Source organism: Lissotriton helveticus, chromosome 8 (genome assembly GCF_964261635.1).
Source record: "Lissotriton helveticus chromosome 8, aLisHel1.1, whole genome shotgun sequence".
NCBI classification, from domain to species: Eukaryota; Metazoa; Chordata; class Amphibia; order Caudata; family Salamandridae; genus Lissotriton; species Lissotriton helveticus.
The window spans coordinates 1,593,725,174-1,593,751,988 of record NC_136069.1 but is presented as its reverse complement, the minus strand read 5'-3'; the positions used below and the strand labels follow the sequence as shown (position 1 = coordinate 1,593,751,988).

Genomic DNA, 26,815 nt, shown 5'->3' with positions numbered 1-26,815 from the left:
CTGCATCCTGCTGGTCGATCATGCCAGGTGGCACATGCTGGCTCAACAGTGGTATTTGAAGTCTTACTGAGCCCAAAATCAAAGGTCCTTTCAAGCCACGTTCAACTTCCAGAGGAGACTGCAAAATGATCTGCAGTGATGGCTACTGGACCTCGAGTGGGGCAGCAGCAGACCCCATTCTATTGCCCCGTCCTGAGCTGCCAGTGGTGATAGATGCGTTGCTTCTGGGCTGGCCACTTTGGGGAGGTGGAGATCAGAGGTCTTCTGGAGCTGAGGGCAATCCGCTTGGCGCTAAAAGCCTTCCTGCCATCCAACAAGGGAACGCTGGTACAGGTGCTCACAGACCACACTACCACCATGTGATTCTGCAACAAACAGGACTGAGTGGGGTCTTGGACCCTGTGGCAACAGGCCTTGCACCTCTGGAAATTGAATTGAATTTAGATCTTATATAGCGCAGCTGCCACCCTACGGGTATCCTGGCGCTCAGACTTAGATAGACCAACCTAAACACAGACCGGGATAACAGTGAGGACAGGGCTAAGGATCAATCCTAGGGAACAGCCAGGTTTTCAGGTTCTTTCTAAACTCGGCTAAAGAGTTGGCTTGTCTGATGTTCTGGGGCAGCGCGTTCCATAAGTGAGCGGCTGCCACACTGAAAGCCCTCCCCCCCATCCTGGAGCGCCTAAATCTGGTGGGTGTCAGCAAATATGCGCTAGAGGAGCGGAGCTGCCTTTTTGGAATGTACCAGGTAAACTTCTCCTGCAGTGGGATAGGACCCAAGTCGTGTACTGCTCTGTAAGCGATGCAGAGTGATTTAAAATAAACCCTTTTCTTAACAGGCAGCCAATGAAGGTCTCTCAAAGCCAACATTGTGGAGGACCTACGTTGTCTGTTTAACACCATCTTTGCCGCCATCGACTGGACTCTCTGCAACCCCTGGAGGATATATTGCGGTGCTCCCAAATACAAGGAGTTGCAGTAGTCCAGCCTACTCAGCACTATATTCCTCGCTACAAGGGAGCGCGAATCTTTAGGGAGTAGCGGAAGGATCTGTCGTAGCATGCGCATTAAGGAAAGGCACAGGCTAACAGTTTTGTTGGCCTGCGGCTCCATTTGGAGGTTGCCGTCCACCAGGACTCCCAGATTGCGCACCGTTTTAGCTGGAACCAAAGGCTCCTCCTCCGGAGTGAGCCAAAACTCCTGAGGTAGGTGTTGGGACAATCTGGCCGTGGGGCAGTATACCACCTCCGTTTTCCCCCCGTTGAATTGTAGAGAGTTTCTCCTAAGCCATCCATCTGTCTGACGCATACACTCCTGGAACGTATCCATGGATACTGCTTGCTTCCCCTCCAGGGAAAATACCAACTGAGTGTCGTCAGCGTAGTTGACCAGGTCAATACCAAAGGATTTGATGAAGGGGAACAGGGGCTGTAACTAGATATTAAAACGAATTGGACTAATCGCAGATCCCTGGGGTACCCCATAATGCACTGGAGACTTACTGGAGGTGAAAGGTGTCATAGTCACAATCTGTTGTCTTACTGATAGGTAGCACCGGAGCCATTGTAAGGCCCGTCCTGACACCCCTATCCTCTCCAGCCTTTCCACCAGTATTGTGTGGCTCACCGTGTCGAATGCGGCCGACATATCGAGTAATACTAAAATGGTATCACTCCCATTGTCAGCACGCATTCGTAAGTTGTCTAATACGGTAGCCAGAGCGGTCTCGGTACCATGACCTGGGCGAAACCCAAATTGATCCCTGTCCAGCAGATGGTTATCTTCCAGATAGCCTGAGAGACTTTTGCTAACTGCTTTTTCCAAGATTTTAATTGGATAAGGCAAAAGGGAAATGGGTCTGAAGTTCGCTGGTGTCTTAGGGTCTAGTGAGGGTTTTTTCAACCGAGGTGTCACTACTGCCTGCTTCCACGCCTCTGGGACTATTCCTACTTCCAAAGATTGGCTGCAGATCTGTCGCAGCCAAGGAAGGGTTGCTTGACCAATAGTTTTCCAGATTTTGTGTGGAAGAGGGTCAAGTGGAGAGCCAGAGGACACACTGTTAGCCAGATTGTTAAAGGAGTCATCCGTGAGGTCTAGAAATGTGTCCAGGGAGGTGTTCACCCGGACCACTTCATCCGGCCTCTGGTTGAAATTGTCCTGGTCACTGGTATTACTAGGATGAAGGTCTCTGACAATTTTAGCAATTTTATCTTTAAAATGAGCAGCAATCTCCTCGCAAAGTTCTTGCGAAGCAGCTACCTTATTGCTAATACCGATTGGACAAGAAAGATCCTTAACGATTTTAAAAAGAGCTTTGGTGCTATTAGGAGCTTGTAAAATGGAGTTGGCATAAAAGACTGATTTGGATTTAACGATAGCCTCCTTATATTTGGCCAGAACTCATTTCAGGTCTTTCTTATCTGGGTCTGAATAAGTCTTCCTCCATTTTTTCTCAGCTTTCTTGCATGTCAAGCGCAGTGATTTCAGTTCCTCATTATACCAGGGAGCTGAGGCTTTCTTCCTATTTTTAATACTTTTTTCAGGGATTATTGGATCCAGAGTACTGGCTATGTAGTTGCAGAATATTTGATAATCCTCCTCTACAGAGATAGAAGGGGAGAAGCGGTTTGGGTTCGTGAAGATCTGTGAAGTCTTATTTTTCCCCAGTTTGGCCCATTCTCTTCCCCTTCTATATGTCACCGGACAGTCATCATTATGCACAGAACTGAGCACCTTGATATTAAAGTGGACTAGGTAGTGGTCAGTCCAGCTTTGCGGCAGTATGTCTATCACCTCTGTTTCAGTCTGTGTCGCAAACAAAAGATCTAGAGTGTGCCCCCCTTGATGAGTGGGTTGCTGAACCAATTGTTGTAGATTGAGGTTCAGGCAGGTGTTCCTAAAATCCCTCAAATGGATGCCCAGACTTCTGTTATCCCATAAATTGAAGTCTTCCATTATAACCATTTTAGAGTGGGTTAGGGTCAGCTTAGTAATACTATCCGAAAGTACTCGGAAATGGGTGTCTTGCCCTGGGGGTCTATAACAGATCATTCCAGTGAGTAACCGGCCTTTAGCCTCCTGCAGTGAAAACCCCAGAATCTCAATTCCTATTACTTCGTCTATCTCTAGCGGCGCAAAATTCCATTTCTCCTTAAAGATGACCCAAACCCCTCCTCCCCTCCCCACAGGCCTAGGTTTATGAAAGACTTTGTATCCCTCGGGGCAGGCAAATCCCATTTCTACAGAGGAGTCGGGACTAGTCCAAGTCTCAGTTAAGAAGAGGACATCCAAATCCATATCTTCTATCAGACAGAATACATCCAGATGATGTTTTACTAAGGATCTGCTGTTGATCATCCCACAGTTCAAGGGCCTTTTATCGCGGCCGACTGCGGATGGACAGTAATCGTGTCCCCTACCTTCCCTCCTACCTATTTCCAGCAGCTGTTCCCTTGAATATATTGTCCGACCTTTCTCTCCCTTTGAGCAGACAGCATCGCTGGCGCTGAGCGCGTCCGGGGCGCGGACGGGCGCAGACTGGCTTGCCTCTTGCGCGCCTCTGGCGCGCGCGCGCTGCGCGCTTCCATAGCCCTCTCCTAAATAGGCGGGCGAATGCAGTCAGCCAGCCACTAGAGTGCGATGGATGATGGCGAACATTGGTGGACAGCTGACCCCCACACCCAAGATGGCGCTGGTTGCCTCAAGGAGATTAAAATTCCGCTAAGCAGCGGGTGAAGTGCAATATTTTATGTGCAAGTAAGTGAGCTTTTTTTAAAATAGGTGAAGGACCACAGAATCAAAATTAAAAACAGTTTTTCGAAAAAAAACAATTCGCCGATTTTCAGCGATAATACCTTACCCCAGCTTCCCCACAGTCAAGTGGTCAGCGTGAGGTCGGAAAATCGGAGTCTAGAAATGGCTGGACCCCCAAGGGATTTTTCTGGTGGTGATCCACCTGGCGGGCTCATTGAATGCCAGGTCAGAAGAAATCAGCCATCGACGCCTCACAGATCATAAGTGTTAGTTACACTGGAAGGTGAGTAAGGTATTGATCACAACTTAGGAGAACCATGGCTCGATCTGTTTGCCACCACAGAGAACGTGAAATGTCAGCACTTCTGTGCATTAGAGTTTCCAAGGTGCCTCTTGCTCTGAGCCGTGTCCTGCCTTGAGTGGAACTCGGAGCTCTTGTATACTTTTATGCCGATACCACACCTGCCTGTGTTCCCAAGAAAATCAAGACCAATTAGGCCCAAGTCATCCTAGTGGCCCAGAATTGAGCTTGGAGAATATGGTATCCGGAACTCCTGAACTTGAGTTTATGTCCTCCAATCAGGCTGTCCTGCCTTGAGTGGAACTCGGAGCTCTTGTATACACCTGCCTGTGTTCCCAAGAAAATCAGGCTGCCCTTCCTGGAGGATCTGCTGTTGCAGCACTGAGGTAGTGATTTCTATCCTGGCCTGCACAATCTATACCTCCATGCATGGAGGTTGAGTGGCTCTAACTGAATACCTTTGTTCTCCTTCCGGGGGTAGTGGATGTCATCTTGGCTGCCAGACATCCCTCGACAAACACTGTATTCGCTAGTCTCTGGGACAAGTTTGTGGTTTTGTGTCGCACACGCCAGATTGACCCCCTCCTGGTCCGATCGTCCGATGTCCTGTTATTTGCTCTCTCTCATCTGGTTGATGAGGGTGTGATCCCTGGTCAAGCAGCAACCACAATCCTAGCCAGGGTAAGAGGCAGACAAACCCAAAGTTAACCTATGCTCACCCTCTGGTAGCTTGGCACAGAGCAGTCAGGCTAAATTTAGAGGCAGTGTGTAAAGTATTTGCGCAACACTTCAAACAGTGAAAGCACCACACAAAAAGATCCCACAACAGGTTAGCAAATTATAGAAAAATATAATAAATAAAACAACAGCATTACGACAACAATCCAATCACTAGAACCAGAGTTATGAATTGATAAAAAATAAATTATATAATAGCGGCTAGAAAGAGTCCGTGCCAGCCATGGCTATCTGGCCGCTCTAGACTGGGTCAAAGTCAAAAGTTCAGGTCAAACTCGATGGAGCGTGGGTCACATACAGTCCCAGATTACTTCCGCTGAAGTTTTACCTTCTCATGTTTTATGCCAAGAGTCCCGTTCGCGGGGAAGAAGTTTGTTGGGAGCAAGGAGAGCTTCATTGGCGATGGTCGGCGGGGCACGAGAGCAGACCTGGCATCACAGCCAGATGGGCTGGAGCCTGGCGGTGTCAATCCAAGTAGGCAGACAGTGCTAGCTGTGTGCAGAGATGAACTTGTGGTCTGAAAATGGTTCCAGGAGCTATGGGGAACCTGGAGCTCAGATCAGGGGTCCAGCAGACTAGCCCTTTGAGTCACTCTGCCCACCTGCCGGACCTACGAAGCCACCGAACTCCACGCACTCAACGCCGGCCGAATCCCGGGCTGCTATCGAGCCACCCCGAGACGCACCCACGGACCCTTCTGCTGCCACTCCTGCAAGTTCACCTGCATCCGGACCTGCACTACACCTGCTCCGACCAAGACGAGCATCAGCAGCAGCCACCTGAAGTGCATCCTGCTCAACACCCGCTCCGTCCACAGACACGCTGTCGAGCTCTGGAACCTGCTCGACACCACAGCCCCAGACGTCGCCTTCCTCACGGAAACCTGGATGAACGCCTCCTCAGCGCCCGACATCGCCATCGCCATCCCAGACGGCTACAAGATCATCCGGAGGGACCGTATCAACCAGACTGGAGGAGGCATCGCCATCATCCACAGGAACACCATCCGCATCACGACCAACACCGACGACACCCTCGCACCCGCGAGCACCTGCACTTCCAGATCCACATCAACCCCAAGACCACCCTCAGAGGCACCCTCATCTACAGACCCCCGGGACCACGCACACAATTCAGCGAGGACATCGCCGACTTCGTCAGCCCACACGCCCTCCCCTCCGCTGACTACATCCTCCTCGGGGACCTCAACTTCCACCTGGAGAACAACAACGACCGCAACACCACCACCCTGCTGAACAACCTCGCCAACCTCGGTCTCAAGCAACTGGTGACCACCCCCACCCACCACGCCGGACACACACTCGACCCGGTCTTCTCATCCAGCAAGGACATCGCCTTCAGCCACGCCACCGGACTCCACTGGACGGACCACAGCTGCGTCCACTTCAGCTTCAGAAGGACCACGATCCACCATCACCAGCAACAGGTTGCACGCAGAAGCTGGAACAAGATCACTGCCGACCAGCTCGCTACTTCCCTGAGCAAGAACCCTCCCACCAGCACAACGAACCCCAGCCAAGCGGCCACCAACCTCACGAAGTGGATCAGCGACTGCGCAGACGACCTCGCCCCTCTGAAGACCCCGCCGAGCAGACCCGGCAGCAAGAAAGCCCCATGGTTTAACGACGAACTCAAGAGCTCCAAGAAGAACTGCAGAGCACTCGAGAAAGCCTGGCGCAGAGACCCAACACCAGACAACATGACTGCCCTCAAGCTCGCCACCCGAAAACACCACCAACTGATCCACGCCACCAAGAAAACTGCATTCAAGGAACGACTGGACAACAACGCACACAATAGCAAGGAACTCTTCAACATCGTTAAAGAACTCTCCAACCCCAACGCCGGAAACAACGACATCACCCCTTCGCAAGACCTCTGCAACTCCCTCGCCTCCTACTTCCACAACAAGATCGCGGACATACACAACAGCTTCTGCACCCAGCCGACGCACGCCACGTCCGAACCACCGCCCCCCACAACCACCCTCCACGCCTGGACCCCGGTCAGCACCGAAGAGACCGTCCGCACGATGAACTCCATCCACTCCGGATCTCCGACCGACCCCTGCCCTCACCACGTCTTCAACAAGGCCGACGCTGTCCTCGCACCCCACCTGCGGGACATCATCAACACCTCCTTTGACACCGCCACCTTCCCGGAGAGCTGGAAGCACGCCGAACTCAGCGCTCTACTAAAGAAGCCATCAGCCGACCCCACCGACCTCAAGAATTACCGCCCCATCTCGCTGCTCCCGTTCCCTGCAAAAGTCATCGAGAAGACCGTCAACAAGCAGCTGGCCGCCTTCCTCGAGACGAACGGATCCCTCGACCTCGCAGTCTGGCTTCCGGGCCAACCACAGCACCGAGACCGCCCTGATCGCAGCAACCGATGACATCCGAGCCCTGCTCGACAACGGAGAAACAGCGGCCCTCATCCTCCTAGACCTCTCCGCGGCCTTCGACACTGTCTGCCACCACACCCTAGTGCAGCGCCTCAGCAACATCGGAATCTAGGAGAAGGCACTGGAGTGGATCACCTCCTTCCTCGCCGGCAGGACACAGAGAGTCCGCCTCCCCCCGTTCAGATCAGAAGCCACCGAAGTCATCTGCAGCGTCCCTCAAGGCTCCTCGCTCAGCCCAACCCTCTTCAACGTCTACATGAGCCCCCTCGCAGCCATCGCACGCCAGCACAACCTCAACATCATCTCCTACGCCGACGACACCCAGCTGATCCTCTCCCTCACCAACGACCCCGCCACCGGCAGAGCCAACCTTCACGAAGGGATGAAAGAAGTAGCCGAATGGATGAAGAACAGCCGCCTGAAACTGAACACTGACAAGACGGAAGTCCTCATCCTGGGTTCTTCACCCTCCGCCTGGGACGACTCCTGGTGGCCCTCCGCCCTAGGCAGCGCACCCAAACCAACAGACCACGCACGCAACCTGGGCTTCATCCTGGACTCCTCCCTCTCCATGACCAGACAAGTCAACGCCGTCTCCTTGTCGTGCTTCAACATCCTGCGCATGCTACGCAAGATCTTCCGATGGATCCCCACCGAGACAAGGAAGACGGTCACCCAGGCCCTCGTTACCAGCCGTCTGGACTACGGCAACTCCCTCTACGCCGGAACCACCGCCAAACTCCAAAAGAGACTCCAGCGGATCCAGAACGCCTCAGCACGACTCATCCTGGACATCCCCCGTCGCAACCACATCTCCAGACACCTGAAAGACCTGCACTGGCTCCCGGTCAACAAGAGAATCACCTTCCGCCTCCTCACCCACGCACACAAAGCCCTACACAACCAAGGCCCAGGATACCTCAACAACCGCCTCAACTTCTACGCTCCCAAACGCCAGCTTCGATCGACCGGCCACGCCCTCGCCACTGTCCCCCGTATCCGAAGAGCCACCACAGGGGGAACGTCCTTCTCCTACCTCGCCACCAAGACCTGGAACTCCCTCCCGACCCACCTCCGCCTGACCCAGGACCACCTCGCCTTCAGGAAGCAGCTCAAGACCTGGCTGTTCGAGCAGTAGCGGACCCCCCCCCCCAGCACCTTGAGACCCTCCGGGTGAGTAGTGCGCTATATAAATGCTTTGATTGATTGATTGATTGATTGATTGACTCTGGGGTCATGGGTGGTTGGTCCCAAGTCCAGTTCTTCCTCCCGGAGCAATAGGGCAGCAGGTCAACACAGCAAGGCAGCAGCTCCTTCAGAGTGGCAGTCCTTTCTGCAGCACACCAGTCCTTCTTCTTGGCAGAGTACCCACAGGTCCAGAAATCTACTGAAGTGGTGATGTCTGAGGTCCTGTCTTTATACTCAGTGGTGCCTTTGAAGTGGGGGCGACTTCAAAAACATGCTTTTGAAAGTGCACAAATGTCCTCCCTTCCTGTCTTGGTCCCAGACTCGCTGCTGGGTGGTATGGAGCCGTTTTTGTGTAGATAGGACACCGCCTATCCCGGTGTAACTGAGGCTGTGCCCAGCTCCTTCCTTCTATCTTGCCAGAAAATTCCCATGGAGACACACCTAAGGCCCCATTGTGTGTGGCTTTCTAGGAGGAAAACACAAAGCCCAACTGCCAACTACGCCCAGTCCTGTGATCATGGACAAGCTACAGGCACCAAATTCTAGAGAAAAAAAATGCCAAAGTTCAAAAAGTGGCATATTCAGAAGTGTAATTTAAAATCTGACTTCACCATAAGTTAGGATTTTAAATTAGGATTCCAGAGACACCAAACTTGTACCAATTATATCTTCCCATTTGGAAGTTACACTTATAAAATGTAATCCGGTAATCCCAATGTTAGCTATTGGCATCGTAAATGATAATGTGTTTTACTTATAATTTTTTGTTTGTAGGGGAGTAACGTAACAGGTAAAGCAGCTGAGTTCGGAATTGGTGAACTAAGTTTGAGTTTTATAATTGATTAACCGTATTGTATGCGCGGTAAGTGAAGCAGTTTAGCGCTTGGTCTGTTGAGCCTTATGTCTGCGTAGCTATACAGTTTAACTAACTATTCTCCCGGGACGTACATCATGTACTTCTTTCTTCTTAATCTAAAGGTTGTTTTACGCAATTTGAATAGAAATAGAGATGGTTTATCTCTGAAACAGATTAATTAGGTTTTACTGCTGTTGCTATAGCAGCACCCATTCTCGGATTACATGCTAGCAGTATGCATAAATAGATTAGCCCACATCAACAAACTTGAAGTCGAAATAGTCCAATTCAAGTAAAAATGTACTAAAAAATGCAAATATCAATTTTCTTTTGTTTGCAACATTTATGATTAAGCTGACAAGAGGTTCATCGAGCTAATCTTAGACAATTGGGTATGCATAGATCGAATAAACTTAGAAATGCATGATTATGAAAATATGTAATGCAGAGAACTGCTTGATAAAACCAGAATAAACTGAGTCACAGAACATTTTCTGCTTGTAAAACGGAAGTAGGTGGTCATTGTAAATGTCCCACAATGCTCAGCAGTGAAAAGATAAGACAGTAGTGGGCTTGCTTACAAGCAGGTATTTTTTCCAGAGAAAATAGTATACACACAAACATAATAAAGGATTGATAACGTTGTAAAACAAAATAATTTCACAAGCACTAGTTGCTAAATATTAAGCATTAGTATGGAATTTACTGAACACCAAATGATGCAGTATACAGCTTCAATGAGGCAGGGTGGCAAATTCTTAACAGAGTTAAAAAAAAAAGTAAATATCATATAAAACAAAACATAAAAAAATATGATGCATTTCATGAGACACCGCATTGGTGAGGTTGGGTGGGGCGAGATTGAGGAAAATCGAAAGCACTGTCTAATGCTGGAATAATGTGGGTGGTGCCGGTGGACTGAGGTGTATTGACTGAGCTGTGTGTGAGCCCAGGTGCTTACATAAAAGGGGTGCTAAAGATCGGATCTGAGAGGTACTAAAAGCCTGTGAGTGGGCACTAGAGCAGGAATATTGGGGTGTAGGTGCTACCAACCAGGAGTGAGGTGTACTGACAGACCCATTTGGAATCCAGGTGCAGGAATAACATGGAATGGGGAGAGGGCGTAGAGGACTATTGAGAGAGATGTGCGTAGGTTCCATGAGTAACAGTGGAACTGTCAGTCAGGATAGAGATGTACTGACTGAGCAGTACTGACTACATAATATGCCGGTCCTAGATGTGGAAAAGGGAGTGCCATAGGTGGACTGAGTTTCATTGAGGGACCTGGAACAGCAAGGGGTGCTACAGGTGGCGTGGAACAGTCTTGTCTAGTTCACAGTACTGGCCGGAATCTTGACAGTTATGACTGAAGTGTTCTGGCAGAGCTGTGCAGACCTAGTGCTGGTGTGCTAGGGGTGCAGCCGATGGGGCAGAAGCTGACTGAGGCCTATGCAGGGTGCCAATACTCGAACAGCTTGGGGAGTTGCATGTCTAGGCTGGAGTGCACTGGCAGGGTGATTTGGAGGCTGCAGTGGTGAAATAGCAAGTGGGGTTAAGGTTTGAGGTTCACTGGCAGAGCTGTGTTTAAGTCCCTGAACTGTAGCATGTAATATAATACATATGTGTACTATGAGTGCCCTTGTGCTGTTATCGCAAGGTCACAAGTTCAAATACCAGCAAGGCCAACTAATCCTTTCATCATTCAAAGGTAGGGAAACCAAGAAAAATGAATTTATGTTTTTAATTGTGTATTGTATGTTTACTATGCATATATTTTGTGGTTGGACTGGTATAAGCGTGATGTGTTAGCTCAGAGCCGGAAGCTCAATTTCTCCTGTCACCAACACAAGGCGGTGAGGGCACGAGCTACGGGGAGTCGGGCCGGGAGAGGAGGCCCCTCCCCACCCCCCATATTTTAATTTCCCTACTGTTTCTGTGGTCCTGCGGGGCCCTATGCCGCAGTAGACCGGGAGGGCGGGGGAGCGCCTGGACTGGAGGCGAGATGTGCTGGTGAATCATCGGCGACACGGACGGCTGGATGGTGCATCCCCCCCTAATCCGGCTGTTCCGAGCAACACCCGCTTGTCCCCGATCGAACCGGACTAACACTGACGGAGTTACGGCTGGGGTTCCTGGTTTGAAGGCTGCTGCGGTGACACTGGGCATAGCAGCGTGAGGGACGGCCCACTTTGCGACTGGCCTATTCATGAGGCAATAGAAACTGTGCCATAATATACCAGCGGTGGAGTGGGGGTGTGACCGGCGGAGACAGGGGACCCAGAGAAGCTGCGAATCTACATCCACTGAGGCGTGAGGCTCCAGAACTAGATCTCTCAAAGGTGGGGACCTTATGCGACGGCAAGAACTATATCATTCGTGCCTGCGGTTGCGATCGACTAGTTTGAGAAATCGGCAGGTTTAAAGGCAAAATGCTGGACACTGGCCTGACAAGGGGGACCCCCTGACACCAACACTAGAGACACTTCACCGGGCACTTCCGCCATGGAGTCAGCTGAGTCCAACTCAGAAAAACTGTATCTGATACTGAAGGAAATCTGAGACTGTGCGAGACCACGAGAAGGCATTGACCAGTATAGACCCACACCTTACTGAGCATGCTACGCAAATTAAACAACTACAGCTGCAAGTTAATGGCCTCCAGGACCGGGTAGAGGACACGTAAGGCCGCAATCGTTGAAACAACGTCCGATTCATTGGGCTTCCGGAACGATGTGAAGGTACTCACCCTGTGGACTTTATGGAAGCATGGTTCCGGAAGTATGTCGCCCCTGAGAGCCTATCCCGGTATTTTTGTGTGGAGCGGGCACACTGGATTCCAACTGGTGCTCCGAGGGTAGGCGCACCCCCACAGCCTCAGATAGTAAAAGTCCTGAACTACAGAGACAGAAACATGCTATTGCAAAAGGCGAGGGAGAAAGCGGACATTCAATTCGAAAATCAGCGGATCTCCCTGTACCCAGACTACACTATCATGGTACAATGCCAGCGAACCTCCTTCCAAGCGGTTAAGAAGAAGCTTCGGGCGGCTCAGCTTAAATATGCCCTACTGTTCCCAGCTAGACTCAAAGTAATACATGACAAGAAATCTTATTTCTTTGACAGCCCTAATGATGTGGAAGAATGGTTGGAAGTGATGGATATTGCACACAGCCAGGAGAGGGCGTTGGGCTCGGTGAGGCATAGCCCCACGCCGTCACAACAACCACCCCAAGGACGGGGTAGAGGCCCGAAGAACGGCTCAGAAGATGGCGGACAGGGCGGAAGCACTAGCAGTCGCAGGATCCTTGTGCGAGGACAACACGAAGATCGCGACAGACTCCGAGGACAGTACTATACAATCGGACTCTGGCCACAGCATTACACTCTTTCCATTGGAAACTCCCAAACGGGGGAAGGACTGCTGGACAACTGAAGGATAGTGAATAATTCTCTGCACATTAGGCTTCTATAGGCTTGCACCGTTTGAACCACTGGCACGATGTATCACGCTGATCAGTATCCTTTTATCTTAAGACGTACTGATTGTGCATGCAAAGTATTTCTAAAGTATGCACTGTAATCCGAACTGCTAGTTTTTTTTCTCCAACTGTAAAATGTCCATAATTGCAATTACTAGGACATGAACACGATCTTCCACGATGTTGGGCACTCCTGGCTGGGTTACTCATGTGAACCACCCCGATACGGAAATTCCTGTGTTGGGAAAGTGCACAGATACATATATCATGAGACTACTCCCCCCCCCCCCCCCCACCCTCCCACCCCCCCCCCCCCAGGGCCCAGTGGAGCCATCGGAGCTCTACACCTATATAAGCAATAGTATGGTTGGCGGCGCTGGCCCCCCACATAGCGCACGCACCGTTCTATGGACTTTGTATGTTTCAGTTCTAAGTTTGGCTCAGCATTGTTTCTTAGCTGCACCGTTCATCTTTAGTTCACAAGGGATGGGGAATTCCAGGTCTGCCTTTGCTCACAAGCTCCGCATTGCACGGTGCACATAGTGTATACGTCTTGTACTCAAGCCACCATAGGTTCCTACAACCTACTGACCTGGAATGTACAGGGACATGGGGAGGTACATAAGCACCACAAAGTGCATGCCTACCTCCTTAGGAGAAAGGCTCAGATAGTCTTCCTTCAAGATTCTCACCTGATGGAGGCAGAGGCAATGAAAACTTGGAAAAAATGGAGGGGTCAATTATTCACCACTAATTATTCAGCCTTTGCTAGAGGGGCGACAATCTGGATCCACCATGGAGTCCCGTTTGTAGAAGTGGACCGGCGTACGGAAGAGCAAGGGAGATATATACTCATAAAGGGCATCCTGGACGGCCTACCCATAGTCCTCGGTAGTATATATGCGCCGAATTTCGATCAGAACAAATTTTTCTGTGACCTTGGCAGAGCCTTGACGGGTTGGGATACCATTCCCTGGATACTGGGTGGGGACTACAATGCGATCCTTGACATATTGTTGGATAGATCACACCCTCCATTGCATGAGGCCGGGACACACAGGCAGACTGAATTACTGAACACTTGGATACTGGGTTGGAGGCTCAAGGACGCATGGCGCATGTTACGTCCTACACATAGGGAATAGTCCTTTTACTCCCCAGTTAATCAGCTTCTTACCAGGCTCAATAGATTCCTTTGTTCACACACAATAACCACACACATCCACAAATCGACTTATTTAGCCAAAGCTTTCTCTAATCATAATCCTCTGGAACTTATGCTGACCTGGGGCAGGGTCCCAACTCCTGTGCCGACCTGGAAAATGTGGCCCCAACTCCTAGAAGACGCCCCTTTTCAGACATTGTCGACCGAAATTAGTAATTATTTCACTGACAACTGGAATACAGCCTCCTCCAACCTAGTGAACTGGGACGCATTCAAAGTGGTGGTGCGGAAATCCGCCATTGCTGCCACTGTAGGGGCGAGGCAAGAAGCGCTTCAGAGACTCATGGATACAGAGGCCCTAATGACGGAGCTAGAACCAGCTGCAGTAACTGACGTAGACAAACGAGCATCTCTGCAAGAGACTCGAATTAAGCACGCGGAGACTCTGGAAACCATTAGGCCTATAGACTATCAGGCATACACACACCTGAAACACAGGGACTCTGACAAATCAGGTACACTACTAGCTCGGCTTACTCAGGGATAGTCCGGAAGCGACACCTATCACCTGCATACACTCGCCACTGAAGGGTCTGGTTTGTTCACAAATAGAAATCAATGAAGCATTCTGCACCTATCTTAGCACCCTATATGCGGCACCAACACATGTGGATGTCCACATGATGGATGTCTTTCTAGATGATCTACAGTTCCCTACGATTACGGAGGCTACACGCAAAGACCTCTCGGGACCCATCACCCAGCACAAAATGCGAACCGCAATTAAAAGCCTTAACCGCAATAAAGCCCCAGGCCTAGATGGTCTGCCGATTGAATTTTATGTTACATACTCAGACATCTTAGTCCCTAATCTTGAAGAATTGTACAAGACGGCATGGGACACTGGTAAATTGCTGCAATCCACTATGCAAGCTCTAGTAGTGTCACTCCCCAAACCAGGACGGGACAGCACTGAGATGTCCAACTACAGGCCGCTGTCTTTACTGGCTACCGAATATAAAATTCTAAGTAAGGCACTTGCCAATCGTCTGGTTCCTGCCCTCCCCACCCTTATCCATCGTGATCAATGCAGGTTCCTTCCCGCATGTAGCACCTCACTCAATACTAGGAGACTGCATCACATTATAAGGGCCGCCCCCATGGAGTATAATAGGGCAGGATGTCTAGCGTTAGACTTACGACAGGCATTTGATTCTATAACATGGGTTACATGTTTGCTGCCCTGCAGCGTTTGGACCTCCCCCCGGACTTCCTGAAATGGGTGCGCCTGCTTTATGTTGAACCCACTGCAAGGGCACGTACTGGCGGATACATCTCTCAAGAATACAATATTCATAAAGGTACTGTTCGTTCTTGCACTGGAGCCACTGGCGATGGTCTTGAGGCTGTCGTCTGCTGCTTAGAGAATACCATTACAGGACTCCACACAGCTTTTTTCAATATATTGCAGACGACATCCTAATATATCTGCGAGACCTAGAGGGCGAGGCGGGACCCCTTCCCGATATCTTCTCCACCTTTGAGGCCATATCAGGATTAGCTATTCATGCAGGAAAATCCCACGCTTTCTATTTCCAAGAGGGACCTCGCCCAGACACGATCCAATTCGGCACTTATCAGCTACCTGTTGCGCAGGATACATTTAAATATCTGGTTATCCAAGTGTACAGGGATCAGTCGGACCAACTAGAAGGCAATTTAATGAAAGCTATTGCTTCTCTTTGTTCCAGCATCTCCTTCTGGACATCATTGCCGTTGTCAGTGATGGGGAGGATAGTCATCTCTAAAATGGTGATGCTGCCTCGTCTTTTGTACTTTTTCGTTAATTTACCCCTGATGGTGCCACAGTCCACCTTACAAACTCTAGACACGCTACTGTCGGACCTTCTCTGGTAAGGGGGTAGACGTCGGGTCAGCCTTAAGAAGCTACAACTAGCATTGAACAAGGGAGGGCTGGGTGTCCCGGATTTCCGGGTATATTACTACGCATCCCAACTTCAATGGCTGTCTTACAGGACGGCAGGCAGGAACCTACAAGAAATAGGCTATGATACTCTGGATCTGGAACGAGGTACCTTACATATTATGCTGTTTCCAAAAATGAAAATACCCTTTGGCGGACCCCACTGTTAACAACGGCACTGCAGTGCTGGAAATAGGCCCTACAGTACACCTCAGCCACGACCCCTTACGCGAGCAATATCCCATTACTGGGAATGCCAATCATGGGTGGTAAACTCACGATGAATAGACTGTGAGATAGGACAGATGTGGGAGTAGCAGTGGTGGGTTCTTTCTTTAGAGATGGTATCCTCTTAGACCACGCCACATTCGTGAGGAACACCGGTGCCCCTGACCAGCTTTACTTGTTACATGCCACGGTAGTGCATTATATCAGGACGACATGGGCACCTCAGCGTAGTGAACCCCCACAACACGACTTAGTGCACCTGCTGTATTACATGGGGAGGGGTGGTCACATAGTTAGATGGGCATTCGAGCACAAGCCTCCACTACTCTCACGGACCTTCACACAAAATGGGCAGAATCTACAGACACAGTGATTACGGACAAAGCCTGGGATAACATTTTGGAGCATCCCAAAAGGGTCTCCCGCAATGCCAAATTGAAATTCATACAAACAATGGTTCTTCACAGGTCATACTAAACCCCGAAGAGGATACAGCGTATGTTCCCAGAGGCCCAAAACTGCTGCCCGAGATTCAAAGCGGAAGAAGCGGGCTTTGTTCATATGATGTGGGCCTGCCCGCATCTTCGAGACTACTGGGGACAGATCCAGACTATACTGGGGGATATCACACACCTCATAATAACAGACAACCTACTGGAGTGCCTGCTGGGTTTGTGAAAACGTACTAGGGCCTAGAAGGTTAACCTACGCCTCCTGGACCTAGCGGCTATACTGGCTATTAGAGCAATTACAATGCGATGGAAGTCCCCAAAGGGTCCCCTAGTATTGGCATGGTGGGAAGAGGTAATTAGATGGGGCAGTGCTGAAAGTGCGGCGCTCAGATGGGAGGAGGCACGAGGGCTGAGGAAACGCCCCATCTCCATGGAATGGACCACTATTTTGGAGGAACTCACACAATTAGAAATCCCGCATACATTCGCTAACCCTCAACCGGGATCACATTAAACACATGATGTATAGCTAGCAAGGGTTAGAGCGAACTACACAGAATAGCCCATTGTGCACCATTAGTATAGGTTGACGATGAATGGTAACTTACGAGCATGTGACAGGATAGAGGGCAGAACGTAGGTTACCTGGAAGAGGAGGGAGGAAGGGGGTGGGGGCAGTTGACTTAGTTCAGGGCTTAAAGGATCAGACATGTGACACATTTCCTTTGAGGTACTAACAATCCTTAGAGGTGAATCCCCATGTTCTCTTTTATCTAAGCTATATATTTTTGGGTTATGTTGAAGGGGTGATAATGATCAACAAAAATGAAAATGCCATAACTATGTTGTAATACTGTATTGTACTCTACATGAAGGCTCAATAAAGTTTGTTAACAAAAAATGAAAACCGCCAAAACTATGCACCACTTCGACAGTCATGTTCCTATAGAAGACAGCAGCAGTCCTACTCAAGGCAACCGCAGAAGCATACACCCTACCAAATAGGCCAGGTCACTGACAATCTTTTAGCACCAGTTACCATACAATAGTCTAACAACATCAGGCCCTATAGCAAGCATAATATCTACCTTCTACAATAACTGGGAGGCAATCACTATGGATAAATGAGTCTTGCATATTATTCAGTATGGTGACGTGCTAGAGTTTATTTCACATCCTTCAACAATGTCACCTCAGAGAATAAAACACAAACATTTGTTGAAGACAGCAATACAACCTATTCTACAAAGGAAGGCTTTATAAATAGTCCCAAAACACCATCAGAAATGTGGGATTTTACTCCACACACCTTCTAATAAAAAAGAAGATTGAAAATGAATGAAAGGCCATCCTAGATTTTCACCAGCTAAACTTCTGTCTGAAAAAACAAACATTCAGAATGGTCACACTCCAGGACGTTCTGCCCCTATTAATGAAAATGGAATACATGGCATTATTGGGTCTCAAAGATGTGTACTCCATATTCCTGTTCACAGACATTGAAAATTGATACAATTTAAAGTAATAGGTTGTTGTTACCAATTCCAAGTACTTCCTTTTGGCCTCCAATCCGCACCCAGAATATTTACAAAATATATGTATCCAGCAGCAGCTCACCTTCATCATCTAGGACACCAAGTTTACTCGCCATAAAAGATAGCAAAAGCTCAAACCCTGTATCGATTGTGTGTGTGGTATGTTAGTTTAAAGGCTATGGCCCTCACCCTCAATCTCTATCACAGCGCCAGGAAACCTCCGGTGTCAGTGCGCTTTATAAATGCAGCATAAGATAAGATAAGTCTTAAGGCCTCCAGCTAACCCAAAGCAAGTTGTCCTAAATCCCAACAAGAATTATTAATTCCCTTCATTTGGCAGACAAATAGCTCTTTCGGCACTGGTGAAGCAAATAATCAAACAAAAAGATGTAAAAGTATGCCTTCTCAAGAGACTATCAGGCATGATGTCTTCCTGCTAATACCCCCTACCAAAACTGATTGCGACAATGAAAAGAGAACACTTCACGTTGAATCACATAGCCCCCTAGAGGCCAAGTCAGTACTGGTTCTTAGACTAACTAATGTAAGAGCAGCCCATTCTCTTGAAATGCTCAGCTAATCTTCTCTCCAGACACAAGAGCCAAATTCTTAACCCCAACCCACAATCTCTCAAATTGACAGTCTGTCTCCTGAACACCATGGATTTAGACAGTTAGACATCCTGCAGGACTGCAAGGACATTTTGGCACAAGCCAGAGCTGTCTCAACAAATAAAGCATGTGCAGCAAAGTGGAAATGATTTTGTAGCTGGTGGAGGACTAAAAATAATTCACCCTTTTTAAGTTAAAGCTCATCAGGTACTGCCTTATCTTTTGTATCTAGTGAGATCTCGGCTTAGACATGCCTTAATCAGAGTTCACCTGGTAGCCATCTCAGGTGTGACCCCCCGTGCACTGAATGCATCAGATATATGGTCACAGAGAGTTGTCAAAGCAGGTGTCTACAATCACTCGATTGTGAGCCCCCAAACAACTTCAGAGTAGCTCACAGCATTGCGTTAATTTTTTAGATAACATAATAAGCACAGAGCCTGGTTTTATTTTTAGAGTTAAGGGAAGGCTGTGTTTATTTTACATTATCATCAGGCTGCAGATACAGTCTGATGAGGAGCAGTGCTCAGTCAGATTTATTACCCAGGCTAGGGCACAGAGGTGAAGAACTGAAGCTCTGAGATGTTTAACTCTTAAATAAAAGTCCTTGTCAACTCAATATTGGAGCATGAGAACAAATTACGTTTCTGAATGCTTTTAAATTGAAGAACATTAAAATTAGAAGTTACCTCAATGCCCTCATGAAATCTTACCTTGTGTTGTACACCTGGCAGACACAGGTATGAAGTATTCACCCATGTGTGTTAATCTGTCTCAGTTATCAGTGGACTTCATTCCCTCCTGTTACCAATCTCCACGTGGGTGCTGGAAACATTCATAGGAGTAATCTTTAGAACCTTCCTCCACAGCAAAGCTATCTCTAGATTGAGTTTAACTTGGTGTTAGATGCTCTTGTAAGAAGTCCTTATGAGCACATTCCCTACAGACATTTACGTGGCTAACTGCTACTGTACTAGCTTGAACTTCAGTCAGAAGAGTAGGACAAATCTGAGCCTTATCACTCTAACCAACTTATGTGCAATTTGTAAAGAATAGTTACTTTCTAAACAAATGCTCATTTCATGCCTACAGTAACCTCCTGAAAGAGAAGATTAATTTATCAACTAACATTTCACAGTTGACTTCCCCAGCTGAGATATGTATGCATCCATTTAGGTTTACAAGACATGAGACTATCGTGAGTTAGATCAGCTGTCCTTTGGCAAATCCAATTAAGAAGGCTCCTTGTCTGGAAATCCAATAAAGGTGGTGCCTTGTCTAAGAATGATTAGTCCACTGGATCAAACCATGCAATGCCATCCACAGGAAACCTTGCAGGCTACTCAGAAATATTATTGGTGCTCATTCCATCAGAGAAATACCAATGACAGCTGTCCTCTTTGCCAGAATGCCTATTGCAGACAAATGCAAGGTAGCAATGTGGGCCTCTACCCCGGCCGTCACTAAGCATTGCTGTCTCAACATTCATGCAACATCAGAAATAGCAGTTCCACAAGCCGTGCCGCACTTTCTTTTTCACTAAGTTGAGCCTCATTACTGCTTCTCGCATCTATAGGTCACTACTTCTTTGGGATTTTGTAATTCAAGCATGTGAATCTGTGGAATATCCATTGTTTAAGAAGAAAAGGTTCCTTACCTGTAACTCCAACTTGGGTATCTTTCATAGATTCACATGCAACTCAGCCTCCTACTAAGTTATAAAGCTTCTAGATGTTCTGCAAATTCTTCAATAGCTGCAGAAATCTGAGCAGTACAGCCTTTGAGGGGAATTGGGACCCTGGGTCGGTTGACTTCGATTGGCCAGAGTAGGGTTATTAAAAGATGCAAATATACTGCATATAGTCTTCAACTGAATGATTTGCATGTGTATGGAAACTGATAACTGAGGATTCACAGCCTAACGATAGGGAAAAGCATCAGATTCTACTAAGTATATCAAAGTTGAAGAACAGTCTTAGTTTGCGGATTTACTTCTGCAAAGCTTGTATGAATGGCAATTATTGATTTGATCACTGTGATATACCTCTCCAAGTTATGTAACCTGTTCATGTTCTCTCCATTAGATCAGCAGGTCGAAAGCATGCCCCTGGGGAAAGTGCCCCCTCTCAACTTGCAAAGATGTTTGATGAACCTGAAAAGCCCAATGCCACGTCTGTTGGTCGTCCGCCAGCAACCTGTCCAGCCACACTCAAGGAGGAAGCCTCTCAGACCCGGTTAGTCCATTTTACATTTCAGCGGTCTGTGCATAGACTCACCCATTAATAGGCCCAGTACAGCAATATTCGGCAACTGGAAAAGGGCCATGTTCTTGCTGTTAAATGAGTGATGTGAAGTTGACGATTGTAAGTGGCATGTTCCTGAATACAGTTCTGCACATGCCAATATTTCTGCCAGCACCAGAGAGATTCTTTTTGCAGAAGGTAGTCTCGTCACCAGCAAAATCTATATTTGGTTCTTAAAAATTATTCATAAAAGAGCAATAAAATTGATAACTCATGAATACGCAATTAAATAACATAATGCCAAATAAATTAAAAACGCAGGGATTTCCGGTGTGAGACTGCACCTTTTAGAAAACTTCCAACTGCAGAGCTTACTAACTTATTACCGTAAATAAGTACCATAAGAAATAAAAGCAAGTTTACGTTGAAGAAAATTATATGCTTTAAGTGCAGGCACTAAAAAAACCAACGTGAAGGATATTGGTAACGTTTGCAAAAAATCATAAACTGTAAAAGCGATTTGTAAGAAACTTCATCGCAAGGGTAGGTCATGGCTGTATTAGAGTCAGATTGTCCCAGAGGGAAATTGAGCAGGCAGCGAATCCATCCCAGTCAAAGCATTGTTAAAATGGATTTCTCCACAGGTTAGGTACCCACACCAAATAGGGTTCAATGTCCCCGGTGGTCAGAATTATGATGTAGCCCACTATAGATTGTTTAAAAGCGCTTCGCCGTCTTTGTTAGTGGTGATTGTATACCTAAATGTTTTTGTTTTTCTCTTCACAACAGATTTTATTGTTAACAGACACGAAAGCCCAGGCAACGCCAGGGCAACACATGTTATACATATCATAGCAATGGTAAAGATGTCAATTTTTACAATATACAGTTGTCGAAAATAGGAATATGCAAAAATCTAAGTTAAACACAAAACAACCATTAGAAACAAGAAACATCTGTGTCACAAAGTGAATATATATGTTATCGTACAAAATCTCCAATCGTAATATTTGAGTACCGGTATAATTATTCTCTTTATAAAATATTTTTTTTTCCCCAATGTAGTTTGCTTTTCTGGGGAATTAGAATGTAAGTCCGGTCTACACAATACATCAGCAATATACTTAATATGTTTGAACCAGGGAATAGACTGACCATGGTTCTATCACTCGAAGCCCAAGAAACCATAGAGTACCCGATTATGGCTCAGGAAGTGCGTGCAGCTTTGAAGGGTATGCCCACGGGTAGGAACTGGGCCCAAACGTGCTCCCAGCAGAGTTCTACTCCACCTTTGTGGGCACTTTGGCCCCCAAACTTGTAACACTCTATGCTTACTCCTTGCAGCTGGGCCGCTTGCCAGACTCCACACGAAGCGCAACAATGATTCCACTCCTTAAGACTGACATAGTAGGAGCACCTCCATAATCGTTTTGCCCACTGTCCATGTTCAATATGGACTTTAAGGTAGAGAACCCCACCTCAAGTTAGACCTTCTTATTCGAGAGATCCTTTGTTTTGGCCAATACTCCGGACTAGGCATAAACTGGCACAAATCTGTTATCTTTCCCTTGACTACCAGCACGACCCCCTGGATTTGTGAGTTCCCTCTTGAATGGTGCTCGGACTCCGTCATATATCTGGGCATACACGTCCACGGACCAGATTATCCGCCATTATAGGCAGGCAATAGGGGCACTGGAGACCCAGTTGGAGAAATGGCTGCGACTCCTGATGTCCTATGCAGGCAGAATTGCCATCATTAAAATGGTGATCCTCCCTAAATTTTTATATCTTTTCAATAATATCCCCATTCCCCTCCCGAACAGTTTCTTTTTAAAACTATGATCACAATGCACGAGGCTGGTCTGGGGTGGTAAATAGGCGCGTGTCCGCTGGCAGGTGCTCACCTTACCATATGACAGAGGTGGATTTGGAGTTCTGGATTTAAACTTATATTATCTAGTAGCTCAAAGCAGTTATGCCTTCGCGTGGTATCACCCGCATGGCAGAATTCTGTTTCTGCGCCCGGAGGCGGAGTTTGTCCTCCCTGAGCGGCTAGCTACCATCCTACCTAGAGGCGTGCCAAGGGACACTACCAATATACAAACAGTTTTGACTACTAGTTGGGCATGGAGTAAGCTTCAGCGATACACAGGCTCTCCGGTTCTATACTCTTCGGGTCTTCCTCTCCCTAACGCCCGCTGGCTTCCTATCACAGGCGTAAAGCATGTGCAACGCACATTGACCAAGTTTTCCATTTCGATAGTGGGTGACTTGTATCCCGGCGGTCACATTTTTTTGGCCTCGGACGATGCCTGCTACCACGGCTTTGTGCTTAAATGGCTACACTCTGCGTTATGGGCAACAATCCGTGGGTTCCCTCTGGAACCGGACTTATTTGCTCCTCTGTCCCTCCTCATTAAAGCTGTGAGCGGAGTACACCTTAGATCTAAACTCTACAAGGCTTGCGCCGCGAGGATCCCAATAATAGACGACAAGATCTGTAGGGATTGGGAGACTGATCTTGGTCACTCGATCAGGGACGACAAATGGGCCAAATGCTGTAAAATCAATGAGAAATAGTGTAATCCCTATGCACTCAGTATTCAAAGTTCTTCTAAAAGTTCATCAGATAGTGGTGGTGCGTGAACGTCACACGTAGTCTAACCGTGCCTTATTACAACAGGGTAGTGGTGGGGATGGAATCAACGATCCTCGAGCACGTGTAACACCACTAACTGCATCTATGCTATCAAATGCCCTTGTGGGAAAGTTTATGTCGGCCAAACCGAGCGTAAAATAAAAACACGCATCACTGAACATAAAAGCAATATCCGTCAGTCTAACATGAAATCATCCCTAGCTAACCATTGGATAGAAGCAAGACACCAGATATCCCAACTCAAATTCACGGTTCTGGAAATTCTCCCACAGCGCCCTGACGTGGATCCACTGAAACAAAGACTACGATCAGAATTCCACTGGATTAAAAAACTTAATTCGACACATCCTTTTGGGATGAATGATCGTGTTGAACATTCATGTTTTCTTTAAATGACTAGCAGCATTGTTGTTTCTGACCTATTCAGTCCGTTCATTTCGCAATATGTTTCATTTGCTCTATTTCGCATATTTTATTATCATGTTTTTTGATATTATTGTTTACGTTCGATACCTTCTTCTCTATGAAGCATTCACACTCATATCACGTGATTAGAGTCTTCTGACTACACACGTCTCTCTATACTCCACTCCTATTGGGCTCTCTCTGTTCCTTTCCTGTATTGGCGGTTTTGCCGATCACATGACCCTATGTTAAATACTCCCTGCACTTTCCACTACACACCGAGGTTTACCGAGACTCGTTCAAGGTGACGGTTACTGCCGCTATTCCGTAAGTTTTTGTGATATTGTTGCCTGGGACTGTTTTGTACACACTCGTAACTTGTAAAGAGCACTGGGTTACTTACTATATCCATCTGAAGTTACACATCTGTTTGTTTTGCACCGCCGTTTTACTAGTAATTCACGAATCGACCTTTCCACCTTTCAGACACCGCTTTATACTCTTTCTGCATTCCGGTTTCTCCATTTTTTTACGTTTTCGTCTACTATCTTACCTAGACATTATGACATTTGTGGCAGCATCTAATTCCTGGTCCTGTCTTATCCCTTGTTCACAGACCCCTGACGAAGGGTCGAGGTTTATGACCCGAAATGCATTGGGTGATGATAAATGCAAGCTAACTGTTAAAATGGCGACATAAGGAGCACATTATGTTCGCAAGGAAACGAGTATGAAATAATCGTATGTACCAATGAATGAAGAATTGGTCGTAAAAAACAAACAAATAAAGAAAAACCTGTGAAGAAGCATTATTGTTTCGTGTATAACTGAGTGCGTGAACTCGAGGATCGTTGATTCCATCCCCACCACTACCCAAATGCTGTAAAGTCACGAAAGATGTCTCATTGAACATAAACTGCTACACTTTAGGTTTTTACGTAGAATCTACATTACCCCGGCTAAGGTGCACAAACTTGATCTCAGTAGACCGCAAGCATGCCGGAAATGCTGTGGCCTACACGCGGACTTTGCACACCTCACTTGGACCTATCCCAATACACACCCATTTTAGGCGACAGTTCACACTACGCTGGGCAACATGACGCAGCTCTCCCTCGTCCCCACTCCAGAAGTGGGTCTCTTAGGGTGTACGGTTAATTTCTAAAGAACAAAGGTACCTGTCAGTCACGTGACGCCGAGGAGCTCAAAAGTCACGCTGGAAAGGGGAGCACAGAAAAAACAAACAAAACAGACAGATAGGTCAAGGACTTAGTAATAACATAGACTATCAACAAGTGCTGTTTTGAGTCCTATCAGACCACCCAAATGGCGGAGCCTCATCAAGTAGGACACTCATACCATGGTCAGTCTGCAAACGCCCAGATGTACATTGGCAATGCATGACTTCGTCATGGTCTGGACACCGCAAATGTTAATACAAGAGGTGGTACTGATAAGTGCAGTGCAAAAAAGTATATATGTAGTGAAGTGACTAAAATGGCTGTCGAGGCAAACAAAGACCTTTATTAGTGATTGCCTGGACGTCAGATTAAAAATAGTGTAATGACAGTGTAAAATAATCACTGTCCAGCTTGCTTGGTGGAAAAAATCAGGCCAACATGTTTCTGCCGTATTGTGTAAAATCACTGGCATTCATCAGGGCCAAGCTCTCATATGCTACTGCAATTACACTAACCAATGTGGAAAAATAAATTGAAAAGGATTAAATAACCATATTACATGTAAACTAAGAGTGGTCGCACACGACCATCCTACCGCATCTTTTCAATTTGCTCAGTGGATGCGATCGGTCTTCCCTGTAGTAGAAATAAAAAGAAACGGAAAACCATATAGAAAATGTAAACACGTGGTGTTAAATAAGACATAGACAACATTTATGACTTAGATATACCCAAAATGCCACGTGTTATTACTGTGCACAACCAGCGATCATTCAAGCAAACTCGGACAGATCCATCACTAAACTATGATGATCATTCAAAAGGTGCGAATATAGCGTCACCAGCAGTTGTCCTGTGCATAGTTTCAAGAACTAAAATTTCTTTCACTTACCCATCAATCTGTGGGAAGTAAGCCTCACCTCACCCGGCAACTGCTCGGAAGGATAAGGCCCCGCTCTAGACATATGAATGAAGACAGTTCCCAAGTTAGATCACTGTCAAAATTACAGTACAATGTACTGTCTAACAAACCCAATAATTTTCTCAACTGCCCACAACTAAGCTCTCACCACGAAGAGCTGGATGCAAACATCAGACGACTAAATTGTAGTGCAACCTCTATACATATTACAAAATATTACTGACTGCAAACCAGCCGCTCAGTTCTATGTCTACACTGAACCACTGTGCAGTCATTCATGATGAAGAAATAGGTGTAATAATAACCTTGTCCTCACAAGCATGTCTCTGGTAAAGGCTGACAATGCCATACTGGCCAGACCCCAACTACACGCTCAAAATAATAATCCAAATTACACAGTCCCAACTAACCTGTCCGTCGGTACCTCACGGCGGGTTCACGAGCCGAAGGTACCTTTGTTCTTTAGGTTGCTACACTGGGGGTATTTACCTGTGAGGTCGTTAAACTTTGCCCTCGGACCCTCCTTCACCATATGTTGTTGTATTGTACGGTTAATTTCCCCAAACCAGTTCGGAGATTCGCATCCCTTAGCCTGCTGTTGGCCAAGAGGGAGATTGCACTACACTCGAGTCGTAAGGCTTCCCCCACACTGCAAGGTTGGTTGAACAGTTTAGCCTATTGCAA

General features: G+C 47.3%; 1 protein-coding gene across 3 annotated transcripts in view; it reads left to right on the top strand.

Annotated features, from left to right (window-relative positions):
- Nucleotides 1-26,815, top strand: part of INPPL1 (inositol polyphosphate phosphatase like 1) — a 755,507-nt gene that overhangs the window by 645,927 nt on the left and 82,765 nt on the right. For all 3 annotated transcript variants that reach the window (XM_078658619.1, XM_078658620.1, XM_078658621.1), the window contains one exon: nucleotides 20,803-20,952. In XM_078658619.1, the coding sequence (XP_078514745.1) occupies nucleotides 20,803-20,952 (150 nt within the window). The remainder of the gene's footprint in view (nucleotides 1-20,802; nucleotides 20,953-26,815) is intronic.